Genomic DNA, 16,207 nt, shown 5'->3' on the forward strand with positions numbered 1-16,207 from the left:
AGTTCTCAAATGAATGAATACTGGAAAGTCCTAGCAGGATTCAGTGGGGTGGCTCCATTTGTGGGGACTCATTCCCATCTTTAACAGCTTTGTGTATTTAGTGAAACAAGGAACCCTTGGTTTGAGGTCCAAGGATGTGGCTTTGGTTTTTCAGGCCTGCTTACTAGGAGTAACTTGGGAAAGCTATTTGACTCCTCCTGACTTCAGTTTCATAATGGATGAGAAAGCCCTTTGTAAATTTTAATTCACTTTGCGTATTGGCCAACACTATATTGACATTAATGGCTATTACTGATGACTCTTTTTAAGCATTAGAAACAGCCTGGTACATAATAGGTGGTCAATAAACATTTACCCCACGGACTAGATTTGGAATTCTGAGCACTTGATTGAATTGAGTCCACTTCTGGCTGATAAAGGAGACCTTGGAAGGCTCTGGAAGACGGCAGGGTTTTCCAGGGAGTTGTATCATCACAATGTGCCACTTGAAAAAAAAAAGAAGCAACTCAATTTCCTTTTTGTAGGTTAGATGTGGGCTGGAGAGGGAATTCACCTTCCTGTCCTTGCTTAAAAATAATTTCAAGTAATTAAACCATCTGCTTGGGGAAAGGGCAATGCGGACGCCGGGAGAGTCCTTGATCATGAAGGAAGACATAGTCCCTCAAAATGCCTGCAAAGACCAGGCTGGAAGGGTGAACCGAGGCAGAGGTCTGTAGACACAGCATTTGTCTTCTCCAATGCTCTGAATACCAATGTCCACTGCAGGCCCAGCGGCAGCACAGGCACCAGCAGGGGTGCACAGGCTTGTCACAGCCCAGCTCTGCTGCTCAGTGGCTGAATTCTCTTGGGCAGCTCACGTTACTTCTCAGAGCCTCACTTTCCCCATCTGCCAAGTGAGCATAGAATTTCCAAGCTCACAGCCACTGCTGTGAGGATTAAATGAGGCATCGTGGAGAAAATGTTTGATCTAGTGTTTGTCTCAGAGTAAGTGCTCAGTAAATGGTAGTGGTGGTGATGACGACGATGATGATGATAATGATGATGGTGATGATGATGATGATGGTGATGATGATGGTTATAGTCAAGATGTTTTCTTCAGTCTCTTCAAGATTAGTAAGGAAATTACACTTATGGAATTAAGAAGGCAGTCATCTGCTTATTCATCCATCCATCCATCCATCCATTCACCCATCCGATACTTAACAAGACTCTTACCACATGCCATGCGCCAATGCCAGAGGGCATTGGAGTCAAAGAGAGGACTCAGACTCTGTGCCTACTGTCAAGGGCACATCGCCTGACTCAATATCTTTTTGATGCTCCCAGGCAGAGATAAGTTTGAGTCCCTACAGGAGTTTAAATGCCTCACCCTCACTTCTGTTATAGAATGTGTCACATTGTATTATGATTATTGATTTGCCTTCCTACCTAACTAGAGTGTGAGTGCTTTAAGGGACCGCTTCGCCATCATCTTTGTCTTTTCCCACATCGTTATCCCCTATAACCTTCGGCACAGAGCAGGGCCTCATGAAATGGAGCCTGAGCCTTTATGCAGCCTAAGAGTACAAGTGGGGCTCAGATGAGAAATCCTTGTCAGTCTCTCCTTTTTTTTTTTTTTGATGTGGACCACTTTTTAAAAGTCTGTATTGAATTTGTTACAATATTGCATTGCTTCTGGTTTATGTTTTGGTTTTTTGGCCCCAAGCACCTGCTACATGCCAGGCCCATGATGTACATCGTCTCATGTATTCTCAGCAAGGTGGGTACTCTTAGCCTTATGTTATAGATATGGAAATAAAGGCTCAGAGAAATTAACTACACACACCTAGAAAGTCCAGTGGATCTCAAATCCAGGTCTTACCAACTTCCTTTCTTGCAGTAAAGCATTTAGAGTGGTAGGAAAGTGGCTGTGAGGCCAAAAGTGTGATGGTGTAAATGGATATGGCATGTGTGTGTATTGTACACGTAGTTAAATTTGAGGAAAGGCGTTAACACAGAAAATTCCAAATCCTAGAGGGGCAAGGCAGGAGACATAAGTGAAAGAAGCAGACCAGACAGAAGAAAAAAATCTTTGTGTTGGGCATGAGTAGGGAGAGGTGGGGCTGAGGTGAGCTGGACGACACCAGCTTCATGTAAAGTGACCAGAGCTGCCTTGTTCTGGGCACTTGATGACAGTCAGGGAGAGCTCAGTTTTGCCAGACTTTAAAATTTCTCAAGAGTCATGAGAAATCTGAATTGTTATGAGCTTGTCTCTATGTTAATAGGGAAGGTGCTGCATTTTAAGAGAACCTTGAACAGTCTTCTCTCACATTCTGAAAGTTCTGAGACTGTGACCCCTAGTCCAAGCCTCTTTGGAAAGTGAATGAGGGGCTTGAGAAGAGTGTTCACCAGCAAGCATCTGACCAGCATTTAGTGCTGACAGTGATGAAGAAAAAAAGTCCTCTCATTTCTCAGAGCCCACCTCTTCTGGCCGGAAGGTCTATTCCGAGAAGATCCAAGAGGCGACCAGCCTTTTCTTCCCTCTTCCACGAGCTCCCTCTGCCCATTGTCAAGATGTCCTCAGTGTCTCCACCTAAGTCCTGGGGACATTACTCCCTTCCTCTTGCTGGACCCTGGTCCTCAGAACTGAATGCAGTCACAGTGACAATGTCCCTCTGCCACAACTGGCCACAACTCGCTCCCGTTCATTTGCAAGTGACAGAGCTGAAGGTGACCCTATTCTTCTCACCCAGGCACTTGCTTCCTCTCTGATCAGGACTCTTGCAGCTGACAGCTGGGTCATCAGCGGGACTTGCCCATGGCCATGACCGAGACCATGGCCCTCCCAACGCGGGCGCCCCCCACGGCCCCAGGGCGGGCACATGTCCCAGAACATCGTTAGTTGGCTCACTTCTTTTGGCCGCTTCTGTTTTACTTGGAGACGGAGGAGATGGTGGAAAGGGCAGGAGTGGGATGTGAGGGCTGTGAACGTGACCCTTGACCCGCACTCCCACGCGTGCCCTGTGCCGGCGCCCAAACCCTTCACATCCCTTCCCACGGCAGCCACCTCCTCAGCTTCTCGCTGTTCCCCTCGCACCACCTTCCCTCGATTCTTCTCACAGCAGCTAGACAGGCCTTTGAAAACCTCACATTAGGTCATGTCACCTGCTCAGTGTGTCTTGCAACACTTAGAGTAAAATCCAAGCTCCTCACTGGACCGAAGGGCCCGCAGCATCCAGCCGGTGACTCCCTCGTCCCCACCTCTCGCTCGTCACATCCCAGCCCCCGAGGCTGCATGCAGTCCCCCTCCCGGCTTTCACCCTCCGGGTCCCTCTGCCCGCACACCCTTCCTTCCCCGCTGCCACTTCCACCTTCTCATCACTCCAGTCTCCACTCAGACATCAGCTCTCTGGAGAGCCCTTGCCTACCCCCCATCACTCTACCACGTCTTCTTATCCCCGTAGCGTGCATCACTAGCTAACACGACTCTGCGGATGCATATGGTTGACTTGCTGACTGCTCGTCCCCCTGCTTTTTCTCCAGGGACAACAAGGGTTCCTGGCACGTGAAAGGGCCTCCACATATGTATGCTCAGTGGGAGACTGAGGCTCGAAGAAGGGCAAATTACCTGCTCAAGACCTCACAGCTAGCAAAGTGGAACTTAATTCCTAAACCAGTGTTACTTCCCTGATCCCTCTGGCCAGGAGCAGTGGAGTTCTGGAAGGGTCCTGGGTGTGGAGGGCGGACATGTGTAGGAACCACATTCTATGAAGGTCAAGAGCGTGGATTGTGTGATTCCTTTAAGGAACATCCATCCCCACCCTCCTCAAAAACTGGCCCCACTGGTTCGAGTTCCCTCTGCTGTCACTGCTCTGTTCTACCACCTTCCAGGGAAGCCGGTGCTTTTCTTTCAAGAGGCAGATGGTGGTTCTTGTCAGCGGTTCTGTGGAGCTGAACCGTGGGGTGAGGCCAGGAATGCTAAAAGCAAGGGCTGCAGCCAGAACAGAATCGCTGGCCATTCTATGACTTTGATTGTGGAGTGTGTGTCTGTGTGGTATCTTTGTGTGTGTGTCTGTCTATATGTCTGTGTGTTTGCGTGTGCGTGTCTGTGTATGCACATCTCTGTGTATCTGTGTGTGTGTAGAGGCCCGCAGTTGAAGTGATGCGGCTGATAGTTTGCTCTGCACTTAGCTGAAAAGAAATGTCTGTGGCAGAAAAGCAATTCCCTGAGCTCTATCGATGGCAAACGATGGGCAAGGAAAGAAGTCGCTGGTGGGCCCGTCAGTCCTCACACTGCAGAGCGTGTTGTCCCAACTCAGGGTCAACGTGCGTGGTTTTTTTTTTTTTTTTTTGCGGTACGCGGGCCTCTCACTGCTGTGGCCCCTCCTGTTGCGGAGCACAGGCTCCGGACGCGCAGGCTCAGCGGCCATGGCTCACGGGCCCAGCCGCTCCGCGGCATGTGGGATCTTCCCGGACCGGGGCACGAACCCTCACCCCCTGCATCGGCAGGCGGACTCCCAACCACTGCGCCACCAGGGAAGCGCACGTGCGTGGTTTTTATGAAGCTCTGGCTTCCTGTTCCCCTTGGCTCTCATCTCACACCACGTTCTTCCCCCACCTCAGCCACCTTTTGGCCCCCAGACTCAGGCGCTCCTTCTGTCCCACTGTGCGGGCACCAGCTCCCCTCCTGCCACAGGTGGCTGCACAGCCCGCTCCCGTCCCGCTCATCCTTCCATCCTTCCCTGTCTCAGCCTCAGTTTTCAGCTGTTCCCCTCGAGGGTCCCCATCCTTGGGCTCCCCATTTGGGCAGGCCCCCATAAAGAGCTCTCCATGTGCCTCTCTCTCCTTCATGATCTTTTCACGGGTGACTGTTTACATTTATTCGGGTTTCTGATCATGCTGGTCTTCCCCATCTGTGTGTGTGGTTGTGTGTGTGTGTGCGTGGTGTGTGTGTAGTTGTGTGCACATGTGCACAAAGGCAAGGCAGGGGTCTTCTTTGGTTTGCCATATGCCTAGTACAGTGCCTGGTACTTGGCACTGCCGGGCACATGGTCAGATGGATGGATGGACGGATGGGTGGATAAGGGAATCAATGAATGCAGATGCTCTCTGGATTGAATTTTGTGCTCTCTGGTTTCTCATCTCATGCTTCTTCGTCATGGGGCAAAATGAAAACATACCTATGGGTTAAGAGCCCTCGCTTCCCCTCAGTGTAGTTCAGCTGGTTATGCCTTTCCTCAAGAGAAGCCCCAGTCATTCTGCTTCCACTTGATAGGAAGACCAAGCTCCTGGGTCGTCTGTGCACAGAAGTTCCTTCCCTTTGAAGCCCACCGGGGTCCAGCCACTTCCTCCCCACACCCTGACCCTACCTTCCTTACGTTTCCCTTGGTGGGGGTAGAGATGGCAGGATTATCCCCTCTGCAATGACCAAAACTCACTTGATTTGGAATCTGGAAGGTTTGGGGTCAAGGTCACCCCTAATGAGCTCTGAAACCTTGGGGGAACTTCCTTGCCCTCTCTGGGCCTCAGTTTTTTCATCACGAGCATTGTACTAGATCAGTGTTCCCCAGATTTTAGTAATTGGCCCACCAGTGTTGTGACTTTTGCCATGTTCTTATGTCCCCTGTACTGTTACTTACTTAACATCTTGTTTTAAAGTGATTTGCCTTTTTTTCTTGAATTTATATTTTATATAATACTACTCTCCAATATAAATGTAATATGAACTACATATGCACTTTCAATTTTCTAGCAGCCTCATTTAAAAAAATAAGAAACAGGTGACATTAATTTTATTTTTATTAATTTATTTTTTGTTGCGCTGCGTGGGCATCTCTCTAGTTATGTCATGTGGGTTTTTCTCTCTCTGGTTGTGGCATGCAGGCTCCAGAGTGTGTGGGCTCTGTAATTTGCAGCACGCAGGCTCTCTAGTTGAGGTGCAAGGGCTCAGTAGTTGTGGTGCACAGGCTCAGTAGTTGTGGTTGCCCTGCGGCACGTGGGATCTTAGTACCCCAACCAGGGATTGAATCCGCGTCCCCTGCATTGGAAGGCAGATTCTTTACCACTGGACCACCAGGGAAGTTCCGACATTAATTTTAACAATATATTTTATTTAACCATGTTCATCCAAAATGTAATCACTATAAATTACCCAGATATTTAACTTTTTCTCATACTAAATGTCCAAAGTCTGCTGTGTATTTTACACTTCCAGCACATCTCTCTATGGATGCTAAATTTTCACTGGAAATCCTTGATCTCTGTTTAGCTGTTATAAAATGTACAGTTGAAAGAGTAGACTCACATACTCAAGTTGTTCCAAGCACACAGTTATTTTCTAATAATTGAGTCAAGTATCAGATTTTAATTGTAAATTAATTAAAATGAAATGAAATAAAAAACTCAGTTCTGCAGGTTGTACTGCAGGACTTCCCTGGTGGCGCAGTGGTTAAGAATTCGCCTGCCAATGCGGGGGACACAGGTTCGAGCCCTGGTCTGGGAAGATCCCACATGTCGTGGAGCAACTAAGCCCGTGCGCCACAACTACTGAGCCTGTGCTCTAGAGCCCGTGAGCCACAACTACCGAAGCCCACGTGCCACAACTGCTGAAGGCCACACACCTAGAACCTGTGCTCTGCAACAAGAGAAGCCACCGCAATGAGAAGCCCGTGCACCACAATGAAGAGTAGCCCCCTCTCGCCGCAACTAGAGAAGGCCCGCGTGCAGCAACAAAGACCCAATGCAGCTGAAAATAAATAAATAATTAAAAATAAATAAATAAATAAATGTCAAGTGCTCAACAGCCACATGTGGCTGGTGGTGACTACAGTGGACAGCATGGACATATGACAATCATGGATAACAAACCCACCTCCCTGTTGTAAACAGAAGGTAGCCTTAAAAATAAATACAATGACAATACAAGAGTGACATTAAATTCTAGCTAGATACTCTGCCTGCTGAGGTGCTGAGCCCTAGGTCTGCTCTGTGTCTGTTAAAAAGGGAGATTTAGCACATATGTAAAGGTGTTAAAAACACACTGGCACCTAGCTGAGACTCTCCTTTTGATGGAATCAAAAGGATTAAGAAAACTGAAAAGGGATTTAATGCTGCAGCCTTGTACCACCTAAAATAATCCTGCATAAAACATCAACAGACCACCCAAATCTAGATGACCACTCTGAACTCTGAAATTCTGTAGCCTTTTGCTCCTTTACTCTTATCACTTTGCTTCCTCTTCAGAGACCACTAGCATGTGATCTTGTAAAAAGTGAACTAAGCAAGACTTGGAAAAACTAAGTTCTGGTTCAGACTGTCATTCCCAGCTCTGTGACTCTGGGTGAGGTCTCAGTTTCCTCATTTTGTGAAACGGAAGTGTTTGGACTCACCAAATACCAGCAGCCATGGAGTGGCGGGCTCTGGGCCCTGGCTAGCCGCGAACTGTCTCATTTTGTCCATAGCATAAACCCTGTGAGAAAGGCACTGTTCCACTCATTCTGCAGGCGGAAACGTGGAGGCTCAGAGAGATTTGAGCAACCTGCCAGAGCCCCACCAATAGAAGCCACAGAGTTAGAACTTGAATCCAGGTGTGAGGACCACTGAGCCCACGCTGTCAGGTTCTCAAGGCAATTCCCATCCCCCCACATGGTAGGTTTGTGTTTCAAAACATTATCAACATGAAATGTGCGGTATTTCTTGGAGCTTTTCCTTCCAGCTTATGCCACGTCCCTGGTTTCCTGAGTTGGCATGCTTTTCTGATTTACCCACATTTTATTTGGGTCTCCATCTCTGTTATTTCTTGCTCCTTCTTTTAGCTTCTTGCTTTTATTCTCCACTCACTGTTACCCCCTTGGTGTTTCTTGGTGCTTCTGGAAGATGTGCCTACTCTGGAGTTTGTGAACTGGCAGCCTGGTGGGCCGTATCAAGCCTGCAGACCTGTTTGATTTGGCTCAGGTGATGCTGGCTCACATAGTGTTTTTAAAATTTGTGAGTTAGTTGCCAACATTTAAACACTGGGACATTTCAAATAAAAATCTGGATTTCTAGAGTTTTTGGAACAATTTGGCAACACTGGACCATTGGCTGGAAAGCTGAGTGGTGGCAGCACTTTCTAACTCCCCCAGGTCCCCCTCCTCCCTATTGTCTATCATCCCCACCTCTCAACCCAGCCTGAGTGTCAGTTGTCAGCTGTCATTACACGTATGCTGACATTTTCTTATAATAAAGCTGGACAGCAGTGCTGAATATTGCTCTGTCATTTTCTAGCTATGTGACCTTGGGTAAGTGTCTCAATGTTCTCATCTGGAAAATGAGCATAATATTTATCCATGCCTCAAAGCGTCGTGAGAATTAAATGAGCTAATGTATGTGAAGTGCTTTGAAGAATCTCTAGCACATAATGAGTGCTACATAAGTGCTAGCAATTATTAAGAGGAAAGGGCAGTGTTTTTGGTACATACGTCTCTATCATTGAGAGAAAATGAGAGACCGAAAGAGCCACGTATTTTCAGAAAAACAGCAAGGAAGCACAATTCTATGGCTAAGTGAAGCAGTTCTTAAAACTGGCCCATTTTGTTCATTTATACTCTCTGACTGCCCCGTGCAGGTATCTGAATTCAAGACACCTGCCCTCCCCCACCCCTAGCATTGCAGGGCTGCTTCCCCTATAAACATCGCCCGCATATTTCAGATCTACATGGAGGTTCAGTGGCAGGGTCTGTGCTCATCTCCCTGCTCCACTTCTGTGCACGATCCTGGCTGCAGCATGTAGGGTGATCTTGCTGGTGGTGCTTGTCATTCCCTTCACTAGCTTTAGCTGAAGACCATTTCGTGTTCTGGACTGATATTATTTCTGGAGGTTTCACTGAACCACAGGCAGCTCTCTTAGGAGTACAAATTCCCTAGGCTTATGATGGCATTGATGGCTTAATCCATTGGATCATTCTCTCCTAGTTTGCCAGGACATGGAGCTTCATATCTGGTGTGTACACTTGGAGTGGAATTGTGCATTTATGGAAAAGACCTATGTATAAAGCAGTGTGTGGCTTCAGGGCTCGAACACATTGACATGTTAGGCAATAAAAACAATGTGAACTACTATTTGTTGAGCTTCTACAATGTGCGAGGGACTATGAGAAACCTTTGTGCACTTCCCTTGTGGCACAGTGGTTAAGAATCCGCCTGCCATTGCAGTGGACACGGGTTTGAGCCCTGGTCCAGGAAGATCCCACATGCCACGGAGCAACTAAGCCCGTGCGCCACGACTACTGATCCTGTGCTCTAGAGCCCGTGAGCCACAACTACTAAGCCCGCATGCCACAACTACTGAAGCCCGCATGCCTAGAGCCTGTGCTCCTCCATAAAAGAAGCCACTGCAATGAGAAGCCCGCACACAGCAACAAAGACCCAACGCAGCCATAAATAAATAAATAAATAATAAATAAAAATTAAAAAAACAAAAGAAGCCTTTGCATGTTTTATTTCAAATTGCCACAAAACAATGCAGGGCACAGAAGTTTAATAACATTTATTGAACTCTTAGTCAGAGACAAGGATTACAAAGCTACTGTTCTGAACCCCAATCCAAGGCCAGCCCAGGCAGCCTCCAGCATAGATACGTCATTGGTCTGTACTTATGTCCCATCTATGGGCCACGTCTCCAACTGAGTAACACAAGCAGAGCCCAGCTTTCCTGGGCCTTTGACAGACCCATCAAGAATGACTTCTCCAAGGTCTTACAGTGAGTTATTACCAGAACCAATCCTGGAATTCAGGATTCCTCATGTAGCGCTCTTTCTCCCACTGTTATAACAAGGATCCTAAGGCCAAATGCGCATTAAGAGGGGCCAGACAGGTTTTAGAGAAGAATTAGGTGCACCATGTAGGGAGTGTTTCGAACTGGGGTGCATGTGTGCTTTTGAGGGGGCAACCACTAAATTATGGTACAAATATACAATGGAATACTATGCAGTTTCATTAAAGAACGAAAAAGTCATTATATATACTGTTCTGGGTGATATATTAAGCAAAAAAACAGCAAGATATAGGATGGTGTGAATAATGTGCTCATTTTGGAGAGAGTAAAAAAAAAGGGGAGAGTTGAAATCCTCTATTCATATTTGCTTGTATATATACTTAAAAACTCTGAAAGAATAAATAGGAAACTAAGATACTAATGCAGTGGTTACTTGTGTGGTGGTGGTGATGATGGGGTGGATTTGGGAACTGGGGAGCAGGGGAAAGGAATGGGAGGGAGACTTTGCAATGTGTGCCTTTTTTATACTTTTAGGTTTTCAAATAATATGAATGTTATTACCTATTTAATGTCTGTGTATGTACACACACACAAACACACACATCCACACACACAGCTGCATAGGAAAAGCAGCCTATTACTCAGCTCTAGCCAATTGCTACTTTCTGGGAACATGAGCCTAATGTTTTCAGTTCTGATTTTTTAAGGGAACCTGGAAATCTATTTTTTTTTAAATCCCAATTTTTAACTTCAAATTGTTCATTGTTAATATGTAGAAATACAATAGAGTTTTTGCATATTAACAGTGTGCAAACATACTGAACTCAGTTTGTTCGTAGGAACTTTTATTGTGGAGTCTTTGTGATTTTCTATGAAGGTAATTATATCATCTGTGAATAGAAACAATTTAATTTCTTCCTTCCTGTATACCTGGGTTTTTTTCCTTTTTCTTGCCGTATTGCACTGGCTAAAACTTCCAGTATGATGCTGAATAGGAGTGATGAGAACATCCTTGCCTTGTTTCAGATCTTAAGGGGAAAGCATTCCAACTTTCATCATTAAATGTGATGCTAGCTGTAGATTATTTATAGATGTCCTTTATCAGGTTAAAGAAGTTCTCTCCCTGTTCCTAGTTTGATAAGGTTTTATCAAATGGATGGACGTTGAATTTTGTCAAATATTTTTCTGCATCTGTTAAAATGATTATATGGATTTTCCTTTTTAGTTAATATGGTGAATCACATTGTTACTATGGTGAATGATTTTTAAATGTTGAACTAGCCTTGTATTCCTGGGATAAACCCAATTTGGTCTTACATATTATCCTTTTTATATATTGCTAGATTAGATTTGCTAATATTTTGTTGAGGATTTTTATGACTATGTTCACGAGGACTATTGGTTGGTAGTTTTCTAGTAATGTCTTTTTTTTTTTTTTTTTTTTTTTTTTTTGCGGTACGTGGGCCTCTCACTGCTGTGGCCTCTCCCGTTGTGGAGCACAGGCTCCGGACGCGCAGGCTCAGCGGCCATGGCTCACAGGCCCAGCCACTCCACGGCATGTGGGATCTTCCCAGACCGGGGCACGAACCCATGTCCCCTGCATCGGCAGGCGGACTCTCAACCACTGAGCCACCAGGGAAGCCCTCTTGTAATGTCTTTGTCTGGTTTTGATATTAGGGTAAAGTTGATGTCATAAAGCAAGTAGGGAATTTTCCCTTGATTTCCCTAATTTTTAACTGATGAAAAAATGACTTATAGAGTGCTTACTGTGTGCCAGGCATTGTGTTAGGCACGTAACTTATTTAATACTTACAGAAACTCTATGAAGTATGTACCATTATTATCATCATCCCCAATTTATAGGTGGGGAAACTGAGGCACAGAGGAGTTAAAGCCACTTGCCTAAAGTCACACAGCTTATAAGTAGTAAAGCCAAGACTCAAACTCCAGAAGTCCAGCTCCAGACATTGTACTCTTAATCTGTTTACTACATTTTCTCTAAAGATTTTACAGGCAAAAGAGAACACATCTGGAGGGCTCAGCCCAGCTTAGCAGCCACCATTCTTCCACCTGTGGTTAACAACAACAGTAACTAGCACATGTCAAAGCACTTACTACCTGCCAGGCTACAGACTCATCATCTCCTTTCATCTTGCACCAGCCCTCAGAGGCAGGCAGGCAGTTGTGGAAATGCTCCCTTCTGCGGGGCGGCATGCAGTTTCAGGCTTCATCTTCTTCACTTTGTCTCCCTTAACATCCATTGTGCCTTTTAGAAGGTAAAATTTAAAAAATATCTTTCAAATCTCAGTTTAATTTTCCACTACTCCTTCCTTATCAGGTGGGTTCACCGGTCCTCCCTCCCACTCTCTTCCCCCAGGCATTCAGGCTCATCTTTTCCTCTTGCACTGCCTTTTGCTTTGCACTGTCTTGTCCCAGCGGGCCCAATCAGTGTCTCCAACTCTACTTTGTTGGCTTACTGTATGTGTTTTGAGAAGTTGGAAACATTTTGCTTATTTAAAATGGAGGAAGAAAGAGATGGAGTTTTAAGAACAGCTGGGACACCAGTTTTCTCCAGTGAGCCCACAGCACGAACTGAAGTTAGTTAAAAGAACTCGTAGTAATGAAGACACTGGATGCAATGGAAAGAGCAGGTGTTTGCATGCTGGCTGGACTGTGTGACTGTAGATGAGACGCTCCACTTCTCTGAATCTCAGTTTGCTCTTCTGAAAAATGCGTTCAGGGCATGTGCAGGTCACAGGGATGTGGTGGGGATTCACCGCAATAATATAAGCGTTTAATACAGGGAAAGATCCAGTGTGGAGAAAGTACTGAGTGACAGTGCTTTCCACAGTCCAGGCCCTATGCTAAGCCATTTTAACATAGGTTATCTTATTTAATATACACTGCCTGGGGCTTCCCTGGTGGCGCAGTGGTTGAGAGTCTGCCTGCCGATGCAGGGCACACGGGTTCGTGCCCCGGTCCAGGAAGATCCCACATGCCGCACAGCAGCTAGGCCCGTGAGCCATGGCCGCTGAGCCTGCGCTCCACAACGGGAGAGGCCACTATAGTGAGAGGCCCACGTACCTAAAAAAAAAAATATATATATATATATATATGTATATATATATATACACTGCCTGTGTGCTACGGTTACCACCATTTTATAGGTAGGGAAGATTGTGGTACAGAGAATAAGAATTCTTAAGTGGCAGAACTTTGCCTATACTTCACATTAGAACCTTCTGGATCCCACACCAGCCCAGTTAAATTGGACTGTCTGGGGTAATTCTTAGAGGCAGGGGATTGGACCACATGGCCTTTCCCAAGCTCTTCCTTTCAATCTAGAGGCTGAAAGTGCTAAGAAACAGCCCCGCTTTCCCCTAGTTACTAGCTCCCCTGTTGCCAAACGGCCATTCCCCATCGCTCTTTCAGTCTCCAACCACCATGGCGAGAATTTGGAATTGGGGTGAGTCCACTGCCAGGAAAAGTGACTCAATTAAAATCTCAGTTTTCAACAATATTACCAAGCCCTGCGGTCTGTTACTTCACAGCCAGCATAGCTGAGCCTCCCAGTCGGAGGCCAGGTAGCAAGGGTTTGCGAGTTGCTGGGGCTAGGGGCAGGGCGGGGAATACTTCGTGAGCTCAGCCAGAGGAGCACAACACTGAGCTGAGTGCTCTTCTCAGCATGCTTCCCGGTCCCTTCTCTGGCTCAGGCAAGGCTGAGCAACCCCCCTCCTCCTTAAAAGCAAGGCAGCTTCATGATAACCACAACTGCAGCAGCACAGCAGCAATCAATGTGTGGTGTGTCAGGCACTGAGCTGTGCGCTTCACTTGCACCCTCGCCTCCATCCACATCTTTACTTCTCACCACAATTTCAGGGGTAGGTACTCTCATAATGCCCATTTTACAGATGTGGAAACTGAGGCACAGAGACATGAAAGGTTCACAAATTAATACCCAGCTCTGCTTCATTCTACAGTCTGCATTCTTAGTTACTAGGACATACTTGTCTGCCCTTACGGTTTTGAGAGAATGACTTAAGGATTTCACTTTTGAACCACCTTGCAAGCCATTAACAAAGCCCATGATCTTCCTGCAAGCCTGGCTTCTCCAATCGATTTTCTCCAGAATGTTTGGTCCTTCTGCATCCATCACAAGCTCCACTTATGAGCTCCTTGACCTCAGAGACTGCATCTTAGGGGTCTCTGAGTCCCTTTTCTACACCTCCTTAGCCCTTGGCACACAGTAGGTGGTCATAACTCTGAATGTATGAACACATCAATGCCCTTCAAGTTCTAATCACAATCCCCCACTCTTTTAAGCCTCTAAGCCCTGAGCTCAGCCTTGAAGAGCATGTGCCTGGCATATAATAGGTGCCAATATCAATGGGTCAGGAAGGTCCTAGCTGGCATAGGAGTTAAGCTGTAAAGGTGTGTGGTACCTTGACTCCCACCTTGAGGTGTCTGAAGGTCTGAGCTTTCCCTCATTCTCCCCATTTCCCTGCTCTGGACCCTTAGAGCCTCTGCTCGTCTTTACGGTTCTGTCCCTTAAGGGGTTTTCAGAAGAAAAGCCTGAGAGAGTAGTTACTCTTGAGTCCAAAGAGGAGATGGAGGGGTGAGGGGTAGGAGTCAGAAAGGGGCCCTGTCACTTCTCCGGTTCAGCAAATAACCAACCTTCTCAAAAACACTCCCCGAAGGAGAGCTCTGGAGAGGCTCAGGAGGGCCAACATGGGGAGGTGGGAACTGGGCCGAAATCAATTCCAGCTCTAGGTAATTACAGGACACAAGCCACCACCCCAGCAGGGCGAATCAGGTTAGCCTCTCTGTGAGGGCAGCCAGAGCGATTAGTTAGTAATAAAATTCCCATCACTCACTGGGGGAGAAGCTCAGCCTTAGCAAACTTATGGTTTCTTGAACCTGCCAAATTTGGGAGGGAGGATTTATTTAAACAACCTTAGCAGGGTCCGTGACTACCAAGATGAATGTTTTGGAAAGGAAATCTCACAAGGCTCTCAGAAATCCAGCTCCCAAGTTCCCAGGATCCCAGGATGCTAAAGACAGTGGGGTTGATGATGCTACGATTCTAGGCTTTACACAGGACTGGATTTTTTTTTTTTTTTTTTTTTCCTGTTTCTTTCTGTCCCTCTCCCATCTGCATGGAAGTGACCTTTAGGAATCTTTCTGCCACAGAGACTGTCTCAGGGACTATCTGGAAGAAAGGCCCCTCAAGCTGGAGCCTCAGGAAGCCCGCCCCCCACCTCAGGCGACCATGGCAAGCACCAACTCCCCCCTCAGTAAGCCCCTTCCCAACAGCTCAGCTCTCTTCAGGAACTCAGGACAAGTCTCAGCTATACTTTGGACAGGAGGCTAGGATGTGGGACCAGCCAGACATGTGCAGCAGCTGTGAGCTGCCTAGGGTGGGTGGACCAGGAGGCAAAGCCCAGGGGTGAGGCATGTCCTCAAGGAGACTGTGACCCCCTGAGGTGGCGGCCTCGGCAGCCCGCGTGTACCTCTGCACCCTTGCCCTGTCCAGGGCATGGCTCCGGAGCCGCCCCGCCTCTTTCTAGCCGGCCTAGAGACGCGTTCCTCAAGGTGGCAGCGGGGGCTCATCCCTCGCTCCATCCCAGCGCCCCCCGGGGCCAGAGAGTGCCCAGGATCAGGGGTTCCAGCTTCATCTCGGGTCAGGCGGCAACACGCCGCAGGGCAGAGGGGCAGAGGTGCCCCCAGTCTGGGGGCGACGGGAGAGGGGAGGCCCCCGCGAAGCCACCTGTCCGGACTTGCAGTCGAGTCACACACAGCCCCCTCTGGACCCCCTCACGGGCGCCGACCGCTTCAGTCGCGCACACAAATACACACAGACACGCTCGAATCCCGCGCACTCACACCCACCCCACTCACACCCTGCCCATCGCCTGCCGGGTACACTCGTGAGACGCACACACGCACTGTCCCCGCCAGGCCACCGCAACTTCCTTTCCCCCAGCCTGGAAATGTCCGCAGTTGCCCTTAAGGCGTAAACTTTTTCAGAGGGGGCGTCAGGGATCGCACCGAGAAGGTGGCTAGGCCTGGGGGTCCCGGGCAGGGTCACCCCGCACTTGGGGCTCCCGCCTTCCCTCCCTGTCCCCCACGCCCCTCACCTGGTAAACCGAGGCACAACAAGAGGCTGTAGTAGACCACGGGCACGAAGCCCAAGCCGCAGGCCCAGCCGGGGGACCAGGACAGCGAGCTGTTGGCTACGAGGTGGGCGTGCGTGTGCTCCATGAGCGCGCCCCTCGCTCGCCTCAGCTCGGCGCCCGGCCTGCCAGCCCTGCTCTGGACGCCGGCTCGGTGGTGGCTGCCGCCGAGGCAGCAGCTGGAGCAGCAGCGCCTCTCCCTGCAGGACTTGCTTCTACCCTCGGCCGTGGTCCCCTCTGCTCCCTCCGCACCTGCTCGCCTGGAGTCCCGGCTCAGCCCTCCCGCAGAGCGCAGGGCGCA

At 48.0% G+C, this 16,207-nt stretch overlaps 1 protein-coding gene across 1 annotated transcript in view; it reads right to left on the bottom strand.

Moving 5' to 3' along the window:
* Positions 1 to 15,994, bottom strand: part of GPR139 (G protein-coupled receptor 139) — a gene marked incomplete at both ends in the record, with an annotated part of 40,292 nt that extends 24,298 nt beyond the window's left edge. Inside the window, one exon of the mRNA XM_079718536.1 lies at positions 15,871 to 15,994. Coding sequence (XP_079574662.1) covers positions 15,871 to 15,994 — 124 coding nt within the window. The remainder of the gene's footprint in view (positions 1 to 15,870) is intronic.
* Positions 15,995 to 16,207: the final 213 nt, after the last annotated feature.

This window comes from Hyperoodon ampullatus (assembly GCF_949752795.1).
Source record: "Hyperoodon ampullatus genome assembly, chromosome: 14".
In the NCBI taxonomy this organism is placed as follows: Eukaryota; Metazoa; Chordata; class Mammalia; order Artiodactyla; family Ziphiidae; genus Hyperoodon; species Hyperoodon ampullatus.